This window comes from Dysidea avara, chromosome 5 (assembly GCF_963678975.1).
Source record: "Dysidea avara chromosome 5, odDysAvar1.4, whole genome shotgun sequence".
Taxonomy (NCBI): domain Eukaryota; kingdom Metazoa; phylum Porifera; class Demospongiae; order Dictyoceratida; family Dysideidae; genus Dysidea; species Dysidea avara.
The window spans coordinates 37388522-37407821 of record NC_089276.1 but is presented as its reverse complement, the minus strand read 5'-3'; the positions used below and the strand labels follow the sequence as shown (position 1 = coordinate 37407821).

At 39.6% G+C, this 19300-nt stretch overlaps 2 protein-coding genes across 3 annotated transcripts; one reads left to right on the top strand and one right to left on the bottom strand.

Moving 5' to 3' along the window:
• The first annotated feature begins 61 nt into the window (after positions 1–61).
• On the top strand, positions 62–12717 carry LOC136256022 (hemicentin-2-like). Of its 2 annotated transcripts, XM_066048933.1 has the most exons (14): positions 62–254; positions 849–1154; positions 2041–2337; positions 2637–2803; positions 2907–3027; positions 3630–3929; positions 4623–4907; positions 6326–6589; positions 6709–6836; positions 8373–8538; positions 9315–9653; positions 10332–10438; positions 10900–11393; positions 11674–12717. In XM_066048933.1, exons 1-14 carry the CDS (start codon positions 191–193, stop codon positions 12515–12517), a joined length of 3882 nt encoding a protein of 1293 aa, XP_065905005.1. In that variant the 5' UTR covers positions 62–190; the 3' UTR covers positions 12518–12717. The 2 variants fall into 2 exon arrangements, with proteins under 2 accessions (XP_065905005.1, XP_065905006.1); XM_066048934.1 differs by lacking the exons at positions 62–254; positions 849–1154 and adding an exon at positions 1367–1962.
• A 36-nt stretch (positions 12718–12753) lies between these two features.
• LOC136256025 (uncharacterized) lies at positions 12754–19297 on the bottom strand. Its single transcript, XM_066048939.1, has 17 exons — positions 19072–19297; positions 18855–18931; positions 18112–18200; positions 17860–18002; positions 17590–17691; positions 17263–17385; positions 17024–17124; positions 16846–16972; positions 16346–16789; positions 16090–16296; positions 15838–16038; positions 15758–15778; positions 15345–15508; positions 15188–15246; positions 14794–14920; positions 14592–14736; positions 12754–13041 (listed from the first exon to the last, which is right to left on the bottom strand). Exons 1-17 carry the CDS (start codon positions 19226–19228, stop codon positions 12863–12865), a joined length of 2466 nt encoding a protein of 821 aa, XP_065905011.1. The 5' UTR covers positions 19229–19297; the 3' UTR covers positions 12754–12862.
• Between the last annotated feature and the right edge of the window lie 3 nt (positions 19298–19300).

Here is a 19300-nt window from a genome sequence, read left to right as displayed (position 1 = left end):
CACATTAAACGGAGAGTATACGGAGATGTTAATTTTGTCACATTCCAAAGGCTCACTCAACTCATCCCACGCGTTCCGCACATGTCAACGTCTGCAATAATAAAGAACTGGTTGTTTATGACAAGTTAACAGCCTCGTGAGGTTTAAATAACTTCTCTGCTCCTTGGTGGACGTTAATTCACTTATAATAATGAAATCGCTTACTTTGTACCTGCTGCTTGGGACACTGTTGCAAGTATACCAGATTTGTTCAGGTGAGGCATAGCTTGTGTGCATTAGTGTACCTAGCCGCCCTGCTTGCATTGCAGGTAGTAGTGTCTTCTCTGTGTTTTATAATACAGTACATAAACGCCATACAATACACTATAATACTTACTAACTCCTAGCTGTCGCGTAGCGTACAGCGAAGTGCTCATCGTGTATCTGAAGAGCTTTCTTGCTGCAGGCTAGTATATACGTTGCATGATTTGTTAAAGTTAACAGTTTACTACACGACGCTAATCGTTTTTAATGTTTGAAGTATGTCGTTTAGATGGGCCGATTAACGACCCATTGTAGTTATCGTAAACAAACACTGCGGGCGATGAGACACGTCATTGCGATCTGATATAACACTCAAGCACAACTGGATAGTAGTCCGCCTTTAAAGTATGACATAGATTATAGTACACGCCTCTTGTAATCAAGCCGTAAATGTATAGCTATTACTAATTGGATCAAGTAATTGATGGAATTGGATAGCTAATGCACTTTGGGTACAACCATCTTACAAGCTGTTTAATGTTGCCCATCAATAATGCATGTACACAGTACACACGTGATGAATACAATACATTGTTCATCTACAGGAGTTGACTATGAGGTCAATATTTATCAGAGAAGAACTAATTCATCTGATAATAGTAGATGGATAGTACGAGGTGTAGCTACGGTGACTCTTGGTAGTCCGTCCTACTTTGACTGTGTAGTAGAGACAGAAGGAGTCACCACCACGTTACAATGGTCTGCCATGGATGACTTTACTCCTGTCTCCCAGTCATCGATCTCTAATGGACAACGACTGGGTCTCCCTAGTGTACAAGCCTCTCAAGTTGGTGTCTATATATGTAGTGATGTTGAACAAGGGAATGATATAACATTGACTATTACAACTGGTGAGTTGAATGTGTGTGTGTTATCTATGTGATAACAAGCTCAGCTAGCACACAAAGACCTAGATAGCAATAACATACCATTGAACTATTTAAATCTTTGCTGTTGCAATATTTTATTGAAAAGATGCATTGACAGCTGGTGTAATGGTATAAGCATATTAGTTTAACAGTGCTAAATACCTCATGTAGATATCATGGTTTCATTATAAAGACTTTTAATAAAATTGGAAAATATTTGTTAGCCTTTGTTCTGATATTTGATGTCAGTTTATAAAGCAAAGGGTAGCTATTCAAACTATGCCATACCTCACATGTAGCCTGTCCCTTATATGAAATGTGTTCCATGTTGACCTGTGAGATGATGTCAATATGACAGACTCCTACACTGCTGCTGGTGTGTGTTGTGGTCATGTTATAATAATGTTATGAGTTTACACAAACCAATCATTTTCAATTGTTATCTTTGCAAACATGTGCTGACAAGGTTTGTGTGTACCTCATGTTGAGAATAGCCTGCCCCTTAACACGACCAGTAAAAGTGTCCAGAAGCAACACCAGAAAATGGCTGTAAGTGTCTTATGAATATGTTGTTTCTAGACCAACCTTGTCCTATCAATAGAGGCATTGAGACCATCCCACTCTGATTGTGGTAGGGTTTGTGGTGGAGGTGTTGAGTGGTGGTTAATTGTTAGCAATAATCTCGTCTCCAACTGCTATGGCTTCAAAGTCAAATGTTAGTATTTGTGGAATTGTTGTGGGAGAGGGTGTGACCCATAGAAAGTGAGGGAAATTGCTAACACAAATTGAGGTAATGCTATTGGAGCGTGAAATAACAGGCTTAGCAATGAGGAATTCTTCACAATGGATTATATTTTTATACCTTTAGACAATCCTGCCATAAGAGCTGTGGAGCCCATTGTTACAGTACTACAAGGCGAGAGAGTAGATTTAGAGATTTACACATCAGGCAGTCCATCACCAAACAGTGATACAATAATGTGGAGGAGAAATGGTGCTGATACCGGCAATGGTGTTGTTCTGCTTGACGACAAACATCGACTGAGGATTGACGATGCTCAATTATCAGATGCTGGAGTATATAATGTCTCTATCACTATTGTGATTTCTGCTAGCCAGGGATTGTTTATAAAGAGGTATACTGTGATAACCTTGAGAGTTATTGGTAAGTGATTGTACACACACAATATAGACATACAGCACACAAAGAGCCTTCCACTGACACCTATGGTATCTGTGCACCTCCTACAAGTCAGTGCATACAAATTTTCCTGGGGGTAGGGCTAATACCCTACAGCTATGTTCTTCACTAGTTATGTGATACATAAATAGTTGAGGATTAGTTCCCCAGTTTACACCGGGTCCCCATCAAAATACGCACGCACGCACTGTCACACACACACACGCACGCACGCACACAATCACTACATACTCAATAATCACTCCATGTCTTATTCCATACAGTCCCGCTAGAGGTGGTCACACAGCCAATGAACACAGCTGTTGATGAGTGGAGCATGAGATCATTGGAGTGTAGAGTTAGTGGAGTCCCTATACCGTCTATTACTTGGACCAGGACTACTCCAGGGGATAACAGGGGTGTAGTGTCCTCTAATATCACTGGGAATGAGGTAAGTGATCTTTTGTGTGGTCATTTATTAGCTAGTAAAAGTTCCACATGACAGTGTTAGGTGTTAATCGTATGTGTGTTTGTTCTTTCATTTGTTACTGTAGGTTGTTGTCTCAAGGTTGATATTTGACAGTGTCCGTGTATCAGATATTGGAGAGTATCAATGTGTAGCCACCAATGAGTACTATAATGTCACCTCCCAACTAGTTACTGTCTCTGTGACCCGTAAGTGTGTGTGTGGGTGTGTAGTGCAGTGGATGTCATCTTTAGAGGAATTACTATTGTTGGGATTGAATACTTACACAAAAATTGGATTATTCATAATAGACTAAATCTACTTTATTAAAGTGTGGGTAGTGTGTAAGGTTCAACCACTTGTTGAGCTCATTTCTTAATTAGTATCATAACATCTAGCATGCACTTTGTATGGTTGTCAATGTTTAGAGTATTTTACTATCTGTATTGGTTTACCATAAAAGTTATTGTACATGGCCTAGCAATGTAATAGTACCCTTTCAGGACATAAATGCATTGTTACCAGCTATTTTTAAATGTAAGAATATTTCTCTTCGATGTTTCTGTTGGAGATTAATACATTAACTTAGCTCATGAAACAATTAACTATAGTTTGCCATGATAATGAGAGAGTTTCTTAACGTTAATGAAATGTGATAAACCCATAGTTGTGGTAATAACTGGGTTAATTAGACAGTTTATAAGCAATTCTTACCAGTTGATATATCAACAATCATTTAAAACTTCACAAGTTTACATAATAAAATAAATTAGTTTAGCAACATTTAATGATAGTCACTCATCTTCCACAGCTCGACTGTTACTGGCTCAAGTGATTGGCCCTGATGTGATCAGTGTGGACACATTGTTAACAGTGCAAGAAGCACAAACTGTAGTACTATCCTGTCAGAGCAGCAACATGCCCCGATGGTACAACGATAGTGGTGATGGTGTCTCGTCAATATCCTCTGATCCAGTCCACCAAATGCCAGTTAACAGTAGTACACAATTGTTGAGGATTGCAGCATATACTGATCTGTACAGTGGTCGGTATACTTGTAGGAGTACAGTGAACTCCGTACAACTGGCACAGTCCATTGTGTTGACTACTGGTAAGTGTTGTGTGGTGTGTAGAACTGGATACTTGAGAACACCTATACACTTGGTTGTGCCTATACTGTGTAAACTTCCCTTTAATTTATGCTTCCTTGAATTTTCGAACATGAGCAATGTTTCACTTTTAGTTACAATCATCATAGACAGTGTGGTTAGTAACATACACACTTGTATAATTTTCAGTGCACGTATATTTTATGGCCGGAGGAATTTTCTATTTTATTTTCAAGGATCACTTGAATACTCTAGTCAGATTGCAGTAGCTCGTAGGGTACACTACATACACGATTCCCAACATAGCTCCATTAGATTATAGTAGGACCATCATTACAGGTGTCAGAACAGATGTTACGATAGTGATCCCTTCAGACTGGTATTGTGTTGTTAAGCACTTATATGGTGTTACTACAGCCTCTTGTCTCCTTAGATACATCATAATTGTGACGTGTTGGGGAGTTAGTTAGTGAGTTGTGGCAGCAGAACATGAACACTTGTAGGTGTTTGTTAAATTTCGACTTTTTGCAACTGAAATACTTATAGACGTGTCTGTCTTCAAGGACACTTGTCCATGACCAAGCTTAGTTTACAACTCCTGAACCAAGCACCTAACTTGTAGTAACATCCCAAGTATAGCAGTTTAATTGTACTCTAAATACAATGACTATTAAATGCGTTGATATCCCTTACAGATAACCCATCGGTATTCAGCAATACTACAACACTATTCCCTCCAGTTGGCACCTCAGTCACACTACTGGTACATGTGTCAGGGAACCCTGTACCACTACCCAGTGATATACAGTGGTATCGTAATGATGTATTGATTGATGACATGGATTCTAGCTTGACCCTCTCCATTGATCGGACCATGTTGACCATCAGTAATATAATGGGTGACTATTATGGGATATACCAGTGTAAAGTGACGACATCAGCAGGGACCCGTTACCATAACATCACCATCACACAACCTCGTAAGTGTTATGACTTGTGTAGTATTAATACACTAGAGACCTGCTATAGCTGGTCACCTGTGTATAGTGACCACCCCTCTAAACTGGTCAACCTTACAACTCCCCAACTGGGAACTGTACAACAGTCAACTTCTCTAGTGCACCTATGTGCACCTGCTTATTTATGATCTATAATTTTCGTCCTTCAGTTGAAGTAGGATATTGTATCATTTATGACTGACTAAACCATCTATGCTGTTATGGAGGTTTTATGGAGGCTCCAGAGAGGCCTGATCCTGGTCAGCCAATCAGCTATCGCGAGGTGGTTCTTCTTACAACCTTTGCCTCTGAAATATTATTCATCTTAAATATTAAAATGATAATACCAAGAGTACCTCTCTTTTTATTAACTCTTGATAATACCCATAACACCTGGCCACAAAATGATTTTCTGTTAGAGTTACATTAGACAGTGTGGTATGTAGTCCTTGTGTCTGAGGGGTAGACAATAAAGATATTCACTAGAGCTTGATGTATATTGCTATTTTTAGATCATGCTATATGCACTCCATAATTGAAGATTAGCTTTGTAATTCTTTTACAATCTCATGTAGCTTGCTAATCCTAACTATATAGACCTTGTAAGAGTGTAGTAGTTAAAACAAGTGTTTGTTGAGGCTATTGTAGTCTTCATAGTAGGCTGGTAGTTATTGTAGGGCTAATTGGTGTTGCTAGATTAGGTAATGGGTGGACCAGCCTGCCATAGCAACTCATACAGATAAGGTCAATGTATCAATGACCCTCTAAGTGGTAACAGATGATTGTGTACAAATTGGCTTTACAAATGTTGTAAGGTGGAAGTTGATGACACATAAGTTGGCAAATTATCATGACGAGCACTTTGGCAGATAACAGTTTTCTCAATTTGTCATTTACAGCATCATGTTACCTGCTTGCTAAAAGTTCTGAGTAATAGTTTTTATGTAGATAAATGAGTGGCAAATGATAACACTTTAGTTGTCAAGTAACATGGCGGGCTTCACACACACTTACTGCCTTCCTGTCTAGTGTATGGTTGTATTTAGTTTCATTTGTGAATAAGGTAAAGAGTAATTATCACTTTACTTGTTCCCATGACAGTAAGTGATATTGTTGTGTTAATAAGATCTGAAGTATCATATTCTACTGGTAGTTGAGGTAGTGTTAAAACTAACTGGTTGTTATGTGTGTGTTGTTAGGTTTTGGTTGTTTAAGGTCAACTCTCTGCTTGAAAGAAAATATCTTTCATTTATATATACAAAGTGACCTGTTAAATATAATAAGGTCATCAGCCTACTTGAATAATTACATGTGTATATTAAGTGACTGTCTAATGTAGTCACCTGCTTGAATATAGTTTGAGATTAGAATGAGTATTTGTTCTTTATTCCATTCTGCAGGTGCAGCACAAGCTAACATCAACCCTGCACAGCTAAATGTACTGGTAGGAGAGACAGCATATATCACTTGTATGGCTACAGGGACTCCTCCACTGATGATCAGCTGGAGGTACAATGACAGCCCCTCCCTCCCCAATGATGCAGAGGTTAATGGAGATGTGCTAGTAATCGATAGTGTCCAGCTAACACACAGCGGTAACTACAGCTGTGTGGTGTCCAATGACCTGAGTACTGCCGAGGACAATGTGGAACTGACTGTAGTGGGTATGTGCTTGTTACATGTGTGTGGATGCGTGTGTTGTGTCTGTCTGTGTGTACTGTAGTGTGTACAAGTGTATGGTACACACACACACCTTCCGTTATATGTTGTGTTTGTTCTATAGACCCTCCCACAGTGTCAATAAGGATTGATTCAACACTTGTTAGTCCTCAGAGCCGTCCAATAAATTTGACAGCTAATACCGAAGCTCCTCAACTCATGTGTGTAGTTACCGGCAATCCTCCACCATTGGTAAGTGTGTGGCTACAATCTGTATGCTCAAGCCTCAGACCCCACTCTGTTAACTGTCTGTAAATGCCTGTTGTGTTTGTTGACATGTTCCAACATTTAGTTGGACAGTATGATAACATAGTTAGTTACATCATATTATTCTATATGTTGCAGTTATATGTGACCAGATCTGCAAGAACCTCACATGTGTGCACATTTTTCTAGTCCGTTTTATTACATTTTATTTGTCCAGATAGCTAAAGATGTAGATGTTATAGATGAAGCAAGAACTTTAGGAGCTAAAGTGTTACTAAAGTAGCAACTTTTGTACAATGGCAGTATAGAAATATACTACAGTTAGTCATAAGTAGCTTACGTACCCCATAAACAGACAAATCCATTGTTGGGTGAGTGATGTCGTAGAGTCCTTCCTATGAGGGCGAAGGCCAAAACTGAGGGAAAAGACGAGAGTGTATCGTGAGGTGAACTAGTGCTTATTATATCTTGTATCTCCTTGGGAACACTGACACTAAAATGAAGATTTAATTCATCCCACTTTTTACTTTAAGGGGAATACAATATAATGACGCTACAGTTTTTGTCATGGCATCTTCTCCTTTACTGTGAAGCAAGTTCTCAAAATAATTTACAGTGTGTTATTAATTCATAAGTGTTTCACTCATTGTGTTAATGCATTCTGTTGTAACATTAGGCTTGTAAGATCATGTTGGGATTCATGCAGATCTGACATAATCTTTGTTGGGGTATCTGCAATATGATGTAATGCATTGAGAACATAACCACCAAGTATTCAGCTATCACCCTCTGAAAAATTCAGTGTGTAAAAACAAGTAACACGATATGGCTAGTGTTACAGCAGACTCTCTTGTGCGTCAAGAGAGGCTGGATCAGGCTACAAACCTTATAAACCCTTGTAGCATCCAAAGTGTGATGTGTTGTACTTGTACATTACTTTTTGAGAGCAAAAAAAGTGATTTATATTAGTGTTGAAACGAATAGCAATTTTTAATATTCAAATAGTTGTGAACAAAGCAGCCAAATATGTCAATTATTCTTTAAGCTTATGTTTCTATTGAATAAGTACTGAAGCCTTTTGTTAGGGAGCAAGGTAAAGCCTAAGAGCTATTTCTATCTTTTCTAAAATAGAATTTTTACAGCATAGATACATCAGTTCATTCACAATGTTAAGTTTCAAGACTGGCTTTTCCATCTGAATACAGTGTACAAAGTGCTAATGATTATTCGAATAGTGTGTTAACAAATTGAATAGTGTCATGCCGACCGAATAGTCAAATAACCGAATAATTATTCCTTTCAGCACTAATTTATATGATGAATTCTGTAGGACTGACTGAAATAATTTGACTGCTCTATTAGAGTATTTGTGATATACTGCACCTACCCATGTAGGGTAAATTTTTACTTGTACAGCTGTGCCTTACTTTGTTGACTAAATCTAAACTTCTACAATAAGATGTACCATACATTTGTCAGTTGAGCTGAGGAGACCTCTCAGTGTTACACACTATTCTACAGGTTCAATGGTTATACAATGATGATGCTCTACCTGATGGGGTACACACATCAGGATCAGTACTCACTTGGAGCAGGTCACTGAGCTACACTGATACTGGACTGTACCGGTGTATTGCCACCAATAATGGAGGAACTGTGAACATCACGGTTGAGCTATCAGTTAATGGTGAGTAGAGTACAGTACAATATGTCTTGTGAGCTGTCGATGTAACACACCTCCATGTCATTTATCAGGGAAACAATAGTGGGATATTTATTTTTATGTGAAGATGGGTTGTGATTTTCAATTGAACTTTCATAGTACAGTAGACCCTCAATTATCCGACCCTTGTTTATCTGAAATGGAAATTACTGTTCTATTGGAATAATGATTTTGAGCACGTGTATGTTCTATTAGAGTAGTATTTCAACAGAGCTCTGTATAGATAGATGTATGAGGTTCAGTTATCTGAGCACTTTTGCCATTGCCTGAGACACGTTGAGGTTTGGTAGCTGAGTATTTTGTTACATTACAGGCTGTTATTTTACACTCTGCATTTATTATTACTTAAAGGATAGACTCACAAAGGATGTTACAGACTTGAATTGCATACTATAGTAAAGTACATGTCCATTTATTTGACAGAAGACACAAAATCATCCCATAGGCTTGTTTGGCTGCGTAATGTTTTTATCCGATATGCCCTTCATTATCATTTACTTGTATATGCATATTAACTGAATCTGCAAGGCAGCACAGTGAAGTGTCTTAGCATATAATTCTAATGACTCGAACATTTTAATATTAGACATTAGAATGAAAACTTTTTAGGATGCACAAAATAATTCTCGGAGTGCCAATATGGTTTAGTAAAACTTTAAAATACTCTACATTTCTGCAGTGTGGAATTGTGTATGTACTATTAGAGTATATTATCATTGTTGTTATTTGTTATTATTCAGCTGCAGCTGAGGTGCGTACCATCCGCCCTCACCTCCCAACTATCGGTGACACTAGTTCCAGTGATACCTTCATCACAACACTCGGCCAGACTGGGGCAATCATCAGTTGTGTAGCAGTTGGGTCACCTCGGCCTGATGTCAACTGGGTGTCTTATAATGGAGCAGCCCTGCCTGGTCATGTGAGGAGTATGACGTCATCATCTGGATCACATGATCCCAACCAAGTGGTAGTAGAGTTGATGTGGACTAGTGGCTTCACTTCCAGTGATACTGGAGTATACAGGTGTGAGGCTAGGAACTCTGCTGGAAACAATTCTGTGGATGTTACTCTTAGCATTGGTGTGTGTGTGTGTGTGTGTGTGTGTGTGTGTGTGTGTGTGTGTGTGTGTGTGTGTGTGTGTGTGTGTGTGTGTGTGTGTGTGTGTGTGTGTGTGTGTGTGTGTGTGTGTGTGTGTTTAGGCCATACCTACTTGAAAAGTTGTTGCTTGTATTCATTTTACAACAAAATGGGTCAGTCAGTAGGCAAAAAAGCAGCTAGCTAATTTCAGAAATGTTTCTTTCAAAAATATATGTGTAAGTCAGGTAAAGTATTTGTAGTTACTGCACTGTCTACAGACATGTCAGATACTTTCTAGTTACAAACTACATAACTAGCTATTGTAAGGGGAAATGTATGTAGCTAGTAGCTAGCTACATACATAGACCAGTAAGTCATGACAACACTGAAGTATATAACTACATGTTAGCCAAGACCACTGGTTTTAAGGGAACTATGCCCACATAGATAATGTTATCTTTCAAGATTTTACACATTGACTGTTCTATTAGGGTATCTCGATCATTTTGTACCAATTACAAATTAAATTCTAAGTGTCACATGATCTTAATTAATCTTTTTCTGAAATAATATCTGTGCAAAATTGGGTTGGTCGGGTCCAAGCAACAACTTTTCAGATAGGTATGGCCTTACTACAGTAATATATATATATTTACATTTATCTATTATTCCATTATTAGCTACAGACACTCCCCCAACAACCCCACCCACTGCTACTCCTCCTGTTGATGGAAATGAGTTGTTTGTACAACTGAGAATATTACAACTTGATTGTTCACAATGGAAAGTGAGTGCTGTGTATAGTGAAACCAGTCAAAAGGGACGTGTTGATATTCAGAACACTTGTCCATAGTCCCATTTGTATTAGTGTACACACATTCAGACCTTTGAAATCGGCTACACCAGAACACATGTTATTGTTCCATTGTGTTTGTGTATTTCTATACTGTGATGTAGTGTGAGAACTTAATATGATATGTGTTATTTCTGTTACTAGTAATGTTTCTCTGAATCACCAACTGGTGTAAATTAATCTACTTAGTGTAATTGCTATGAGGAAGAGCACACGCCACCAAACAACATTATATGGTTGTGTAGCTGTAGGTGGTTAATATAATTAGATTTCTGACCGCTGTTCACTGATATCAAGTTGCTTAGCACCTCCGCCCATTGAGCTTTTTGTGATGCGTAATTTATGTTGCCATGCCACTGTTGTCTGTACGTGATAGATACATGTTTGTGTTGCAGGTTTCTCAGGAGTTAGAAGACTTTACACTCAACCAAATACACAGGACAATTTTCTCGAGTCTTGAACTAGAATGTAACTGTGTCCTACCTGATGGTGTGTTGGTTAGCCATGATCTGTCCTGCAGTGAAGTGATATCACTCTCCACTTTGTATCGAGGTACTCTGTTAACCAATGACAACTATACTGCATCAGAAGTGTACAGTATTCTATCAAATTGGACCAGGACAGTACCAAGTATCGTAGTGAACAATGGCCAACACAAAGTAGATACAAGTTGTGAGCTGCTTATTGAGTCAGTGAATGATGAGGAGTGTGGAGTTGAGGGTCCCCTTCTTCCTGATGATGGCGGCAGTGATGAGAATAACAACACTTTGTTGTTTGGTGTTATCGGAGTAGCTGTGGTGTTGTTAGTGTGTGTAATACTAGTCCTTGTTGTGGTGTGTGCCTGGATGAGATGTAGACATTCAGATCATAACCTCACAAGACGTTTTAGGTGAGATATACATGTTGGATAGTATAGCTATCACTTGTGGTCATCTGTTATTGCATACTACTATATACCTTATACGGTTGTTGTGGTCTTGTTTACTGTGACTATTCCACTTTTGATTTGGCTTCCTTGAAGTTTAAGAAATTTTTAAAGTATGCGACTACGAAACCTTCATGATAATTCATAGAGATTTGTTGATGTGTTGTAAAGTTTTAATTGTATTGTATGTAATATGAGATTATAATTGTCGTGGCCATTGATTCTCGTATTATGAATTGTTTAGTTTGAAGATGTCCATGGCTCGGATCAGAGGAGGCAGTGGAGTATATGTGTCCAACTCATTTCAAGGTCATCTCAATTCCTTGGGACAATCAAGTATCACAGGAGCTAACATTCATGCTACTAATCCAGGATTTGTTGCTAACAGTGTCGCTAACAGCATTGCTGAGGAGCTAAGCATTGATACTCCTGTTGAACAACAGAATGGAAGTGCCCAAGTGGAGAATCAATATGACTTGCCGAACAATCCTCGTAGATTTGTACAGGTTCAAAGGTCACCCAGACTGAGCAGTGAATCTCGTGTTACTACGGATAGTGGGATACAGAGCAGAGCACACAGTTGTGACCGACTGGTGGCAGGAGTCGGTGATGTGGTATCACCGCCACTGCAGTCACCACATAGACCATTGGGTCACTCGAGGAGTGCAGAAATTGACTTGTCACAATCTCGTGAAGGATCCATGGTGTTTGTTGAGCCACAGGTGCCCATGAAAAAAAGACAACCAAGCTTTGATGAAATGCACTACTTATCCAATGTTGAGTATTTCGATGATAACAGGAACTCTAATCCCCCACCATATTATGCTGGGGATCATTGTTCTCATTCACAGCCTCTGGAAACACTAGAATACATCAACCCACAACCAACACCTCCTGTCCGTCATAACTATGTGTTCACCGATCAGGACACATGTTCACAGCCTTTCGGCTTGTCACAATCATTCCCTAGTGCATCTCTCTTTCCACAATCTAAAACTCAACCAGAACCTTATGTAGAACCTGTCAGTTTACGCAGTAGCCTCCACAGTATTTTAGCACAGAACTCGCAGCTCGACACAATGGTATAACTTATCAAACAACACGTTTTTATAACCTGTATCATATATTGTGTGTACAGTCTTATCATCACAAAATACAGCTAAATTTGTAAGTTTAATAATGTATATAATTTTGTAACCAATTATGATCATGTTGTACCTTAATTTGTCTGATGATTTACTGTAATTCTGTTGTAATTTTGAATACTACAAATTCTCTTATATATGAACAGCATATATCACTAAGTTTAATAGAAAGCAATTGATAACATCATGTACATAATTCATAAATAAATTCACAAGCAGTTCTGTTCATGTGGTGTAGGTAGGGTATACAAGGCGTCAATAATTATAAAAATATTGTTAGTTTCACTCTTACAACATCAAGACAAGAAGAAGTCCGAACACAACTATACTGTAGAATGCAGTGATGGAGGTTGCTCCTCCACCACCAGTCTGGCCGTTACCATTGCCAGGGGGTGTTTGTGTTGGGTTACCAACAGTGCCAAACGGATTACCACCATTGATGGTTATCTCAGGAGGTGGGTTAGTCCCTATAAACAATACACAATATAATGTAATACAAGACCGTGCTATTTTGGACACCTTGGGACTCTGTTAATATCCTTATTAGTAAAATGGCCTTATAAGTATCCATCTGTATTTACTTGTGAAACACTGCACCTTCAATAGTAGCCTTTGAGTAGTGCCATGATCGATTTTGAAAATAAAAAAGACTTCAACAATGTTTTTGAACATCAAAGTCACCATATTGATTTTGCTAACTAATGTAACAGTTTAACCAAGTAAATATGGTATGTGCCCTAAATGTGATACCCCATACCTATCTACAATGTCTAAAGAATGTGTTACACTCACCTTAAATTCACTCACGCACAATAAGTTTTTGAATTACTAAGCAATAATACCATTTATTTTTACTATATATTGTACTTTGCGTGGGAGGATCAAAGCGACGCCGCGTATCATATTCTCCATACAGTACTAATCAACTGCATAACTGTACTGTATGAGTCATACAGTACAGTTATGCAGCTAATTTGGCAAATACAGTACACTTATGCGCTTAATTGGGGAAATACAGTGCAGTCATGCGGAGAATTTATTTGTGGAATGTTACGTAAACAACTCTGTAAATCACTAAAACCAGCCAAACTAATCCTACGAGTTCGTTCTATGGCTAGGAATAGATTGTATAAACATTTACTGATTGTCTGATCACGAAGCTTTTAAAACGACTCCACTAAGACAGCACGACTGATCACGTTCGTGACATTGTAAATCACTAAAACTAGCCAAACTAATCCTATTGGTTCGTTCTACGACTAGAAATAGATTATATGACCACTTACTGATATCCTTATCACCGAAAATTGCAGTAGTTTGAGTACTAGAGAAAATCGCTCCGAGCCAGACGTGACCAGGAAGTACAATATAACACTTAAAGCACCGCCTTGCTTGTATGTACAAAAAAATACAGTACTCGGTACTTGACACACCCCCTCATACTGTATTTTCCGTACACACGCGCGGCTGTGCTTTAACTCTAACATAAGGTTAACAAATACAATTTTGTATGGACACCAATACAAACTCGACTACAGAGAAGCCATCCCATGGTCCCCAGTGATATTAATTATGGAAATTATAGGGTTGGTGTTACATGTTTATAAGTCATTGAGTGAGAGCATGTTAATTTTATTAGTGTCACATTCACGATTGTGTGAATATTTGATAGTGCAAAAGATGTCACCTTAAAATGGACTATATATCAGGCTTCAGTTAGCTGGTACAAGTGGGCAGGAACCAACAATCCCTCAATAATATCAATAATAGTATTCTGTAGTTATAATGGGTGAGTAGTAACACCAGTGAGGTGAGGCTAATTTGTTAATGACAGCGGCCAATCCACCTAAACAGTTATAAGGCCTCTGTTTTGTAGCCAACTGTCCCTGACCATTGAAATGTAATTTGATACAGGATTTCCCTACAAAGACTGGTCATATGATGGGGGCTATCAAGGAAGACCAGTAATGAATATCGTTTGGTGTAATGGAGGTATGCAGGGTGTAGTTCTTATTACCTGGACACATCCTGCGTTCAGGTAGACATATTGGAGTATTGGAGACTATTGGTGTGGTAGGGTGATACTGGATCGACTGCGACTCCACATCAAACTGGCCACCCCAACCAAATATGAAGTTGCGACATTCGTCTAAAGAAAAGTCCTAGACAAACACGTGATACTTCACACGCACGTTGTGTTCACTGTATACAATGCCTACCTCAGCATCATTAGTAACAATAGGTCTCATGAACTGCATCATCATCATGCCATCTCTGTTCATGGCCATCATCTGTGTTAGTTGTGAGTTGTCATCAATTGGTGGCTCAGATCGTCCTTGAGCATATCTAAAAATATACCAATATAGATGAACAGTTATTAGCAACATGATACATGTTGTATACAGAGGGAGTTGTGTGATATGGACACCTTGGGACCAACCAATAGTATCCTGATTATCAAGGTGTCCTGATTATCAAGGTGTCCTGATTATCAAGGTGTAAGGTGCCTTGATTTATGTACTAAGGGATACTTTGGGACCTTAACTAAGTGTCTGGATTATGTAGGTGTCCTCAAGTGTCCACATTAACAGGTTACTTAGCCTGCCACCTTACCTGTCAGTGACAAAGAAGCTTTCACCGTTCGCTGCTCCCACAACAACGTCACTGTCCATCTAACAAAACAAGTACACAGCATGTGTCAGTACATCATTAAATGATATCACTTCACATGTAATGGATGCACATTAGTGGGAGTCAATGGATCACGTACCATCCTATTGTTCTCAGAGAATCCAATGCCAACCCACCCGGCTGTGCGAGCCTGAACAGCAAAGAACACACTGTTAGCATCACCAAGTACCATCCACGTCGCTTTGTACAAGCAATTTCCACCAGTAGCATTACAGCCAGTACTCCATGTTCCCATACAGTCATCTACAATGGTATACCATTCTAATACATACTCAGCAGTGAACAAGTGCTCTGTTGTATTATTACTAGCAGCCTCTACAGTGGAATCCCTATAAAGGAAATCCTGAAGCATCCTTAGCAAAAGAGGTGCCTTTATAAATGCACTTAATAAGGTGACGTGTCCTGATTTTAGGGGTCTAAATATTGAGGTGTCTATATTTTTGAAGGATTCCACCTTACAATAGGCTTGGAAGTATTCATTTAATCACTTACTTTGAGGTGCCATATCACGCTCTACAGTGGATAAACAAACAGATAATTACACTATTAGTGTAAGCAACCATTGATCTTACCGAAGAAGTTGATACCAGTGGCACCCCTGTCCCTTGTTCCGTGATATTTCAGCTCATCCTCTTGATAAAACCTGTCATTCTGGGCTGTGCCGACTTCGATTCCAGAGAAAGGACGATGGAAATAGTCAGGGAAGACTTGACCAAATGCCCATATCACATGAGTCAGTTCATTATTGATAGGATGATCAGCAACATCATCAGCTAGTGGACAACACATAATACAACAACACTGCATCTATTACATGATCTTACCATCTAGACGTCTCCTGAACTTGATGTAGGTCATACCATCACGTTCCATTCCTACTGCTCCTGTCAAGCTGTCCACTCCACCATAAAAGTCATCAGTTCTGGGAGTGGACCGGTCCCTGGTGTAGTAGTCCAGGATCCTGCTACGGCTTCCTCGGGCAGCACCCACCACCACATCAACACAGTCCATTGGGTGAAGGTTAGCATTATCTGTAGTAGTATAGGTAACATTGTGATCACTAACAATTAGATGTCTTACTTGGCTCTGGTTCAGGTTCAGGTTCTGGCTCAGGTTCGGAAGTTGTCTCGGGCTCTGGTTCAGGTTCTGAGGTTGATTCTGGTTCAGGCTCTGGTTCAGAAGTTGGCTCAGGTTCTGGCTCTGGTTCAGAAGTTGGCTCGGGCTCAGGCTCTGGTTCAGAAGTTGGCTCAGGTTCTGGCTCTGGCTCTGGTTCAGAAGTTGGCTCGGGCTCAGGCTCTGGTTCAGAAGTTGGACTGGGCTCTGGTTCAGGTTCTGGAGTGGAGCTTGGCTCTGGTTCTGGTTCAGGTTCTGAACTTGGTTCAGGCTCAGGCTCAGGTTCTGAGCTAGGTTCAGGCTCGGGTTCTGGTTCGGAGGTTGGACTGGGCTCTGGTTCAGGTTCTGCAGTACTAGTTGGCTCTGGTTCTGGTTCAGCAGTCGATTGTGGGATGGCATCTGACACACGATCTGTGGCAATGCAATATTGTGTAGCTACAGATCACACAATATAACACTATACTGACATCCATTGAATGGAAACAATCCGGGTGAATTAGCTCGACAGTTACCAGGGATTCGTGTTGGTCTAACACCAAACCCAACCCAACTGGTCCCATTCAGACGCAGTGCTACCTCCACCTCTTGTTGATTCTACAAACAATACAACTAACACACTGTATAGTACATAGTAACTAATCTCACATTCTCTGTGATCAGCCTGGCATACAGGCTAAGCCTTGGAGACAGTTGACGGAATATTGAATAGTCTTCCGGCCTAATCACAGCATCAGACAGCCCAGAAACTGTAAAGAAAAAACACAACCATCAACACTTGAGTCATATGACAGTTAAATACATTGTGATCATTTAATTTAACAAGGGTGTAGCACGGCAGTGGTTAACAAGCCCACTTGTAATTAACAGGGGTCATGTGCACTTACATCTGGAGCAATCTCTTCCAAAATAGCCAGGATTACAGAAGCATTGACGGGTAGGATAGTTAGTGGAGAGGATGTTGATACATTGACCATTATTACTGCAGTCACTATCATCCAGACAGTCATCTGAAAGAACACAACTGTATTGAACAAACTCAAGGTCACAGCTTGGAGACAACAACTAGACACAGCTGAGCACATGAACACTAGGGACTGACTACTACCACTACTGCAAACATGCTTGTTAAAGAAGTCAAAACAACCCATCTACACTACCATACACTATGTCAACTTGCTTGTTATATACACAATACTCATGAACACACATACCTTTGTACTGGCACACACTACCGCTGTACAGTCGGTCACAGACACACGCTCCATTGACACATTGTCCATGGCCAGAGCAGGTGTTATTGTTACACACATCATCTATTGTGTAAAATGAACAGGATGAATGGGGGTGGCCTTACTAAACACAGGCATGTATACTAATACTATATAAGGAAATAAGATAAATTATGAAGATAAACTAAGTGATTAATATGAAGAACATATTTGGTATGATTCCTGTATGTTAAACAGGAAGAGGTGACTAACCTTCTTGTATGGACACTTCAGCACAACTCCAGAATATATACTGTGAATTACCAGCTGACCATTCTCTAGCTTGTCTCAGCAGTTGCAGTGTGCAGCGATCACAAGTGTAATTAGCTGGCAGGGTGATCTCTTGTGCAGTAGCACTAAAGGAAAAGAAATGCCAACAATATTATAATTGGTTTTCTAAATGTTTAATGGATTCACAGCACAATCTTATCATGCATGCACATATACACACCACACAACGCTTACGTGCTATCAGTTCCACCGACCCAACTGCCTGCAGTTAATTGATGTGCCAGTGATCCATTCCTCTCTAATATGTTCACTTGGATGCCACCCTATATAACCATCAATATTGATAGTGAAAGAATTAATATACTAAAGTACAACCAGTCAGCTGTCGTGGCCATTGTTTTATCAAGACTGACTCGCACTGGTCTTCACACACTTTAGCCTTATAGCGAAATATCATTTGCAATACAAAATAAATAATATCTCTTGCAATACAAATATCTCTTTCTTTTCACATGCTGACTCTTGTTTACAACACTACCAGGATTATAACATATAACATGACAAAAGGAAAACAAAACTGTCTCCATAGACAATATTTGGACCACAGGCCAAAATAAATGGTTTGTCCAAGTCACACATTAGCTAAACTGCTCTACAAAAATGAATACGCTTTCCTGCACATATCTCTCTCAGGCCAATTTGCCAAATCAGACATGCAAACCACTTGGCTGATTGGCTAGCTAGCTGACAACGTTATTCACAATTTAGTCACGCATGCAAGCATTGTATTAAAAGTTACACAACAGTGCTGAGTCTAGCTAGTTGGGTGTAAACTAAATCGTAGAGTGTGCACAGCTAAAGTTTCGTCATGATCACTTATTACACGGATGACAGATATACACCACACAATCATTGTTAATCCACAATGGTGCACCCCATGCAAAGAAATTCCGCTAATTAATACGATGTTAGCTCACCCTGTGAGGATAGGCTACGTAGAAAGTGATATTGATGGTGCTGCCGGCAGGTAATACGGTCACTTCCGCATCGTCCTCTACACAAACAAACAAACAAAATAGTATGTGATCACTAGAATACTAGCTAGCGGCTAACTCGGAAACTCATTACAGCTAGTAGTAGCAGCTACGTATACGCAGCTGGAACCTGTAGCTGCATTGATTACGCAAAGCTTACCATTTGGAACACCGCATGGTCCTCCCGTTCTCACATTGTCCAAGAAATCGTAATCTGGATATCTGGCTCTTGGGTAGGTAAGTGCAAAATGAGTGTCACCTAATCGGAACAATCCTGTAGCGGCTATCACCATGATCGTTACTAGCTTGCAGAACATCCTCGTAGCTAGTCCCTGTCAGAATAAGACCACAACAGAGGTACAGCTAAGTATATACAACAAATCACGTGA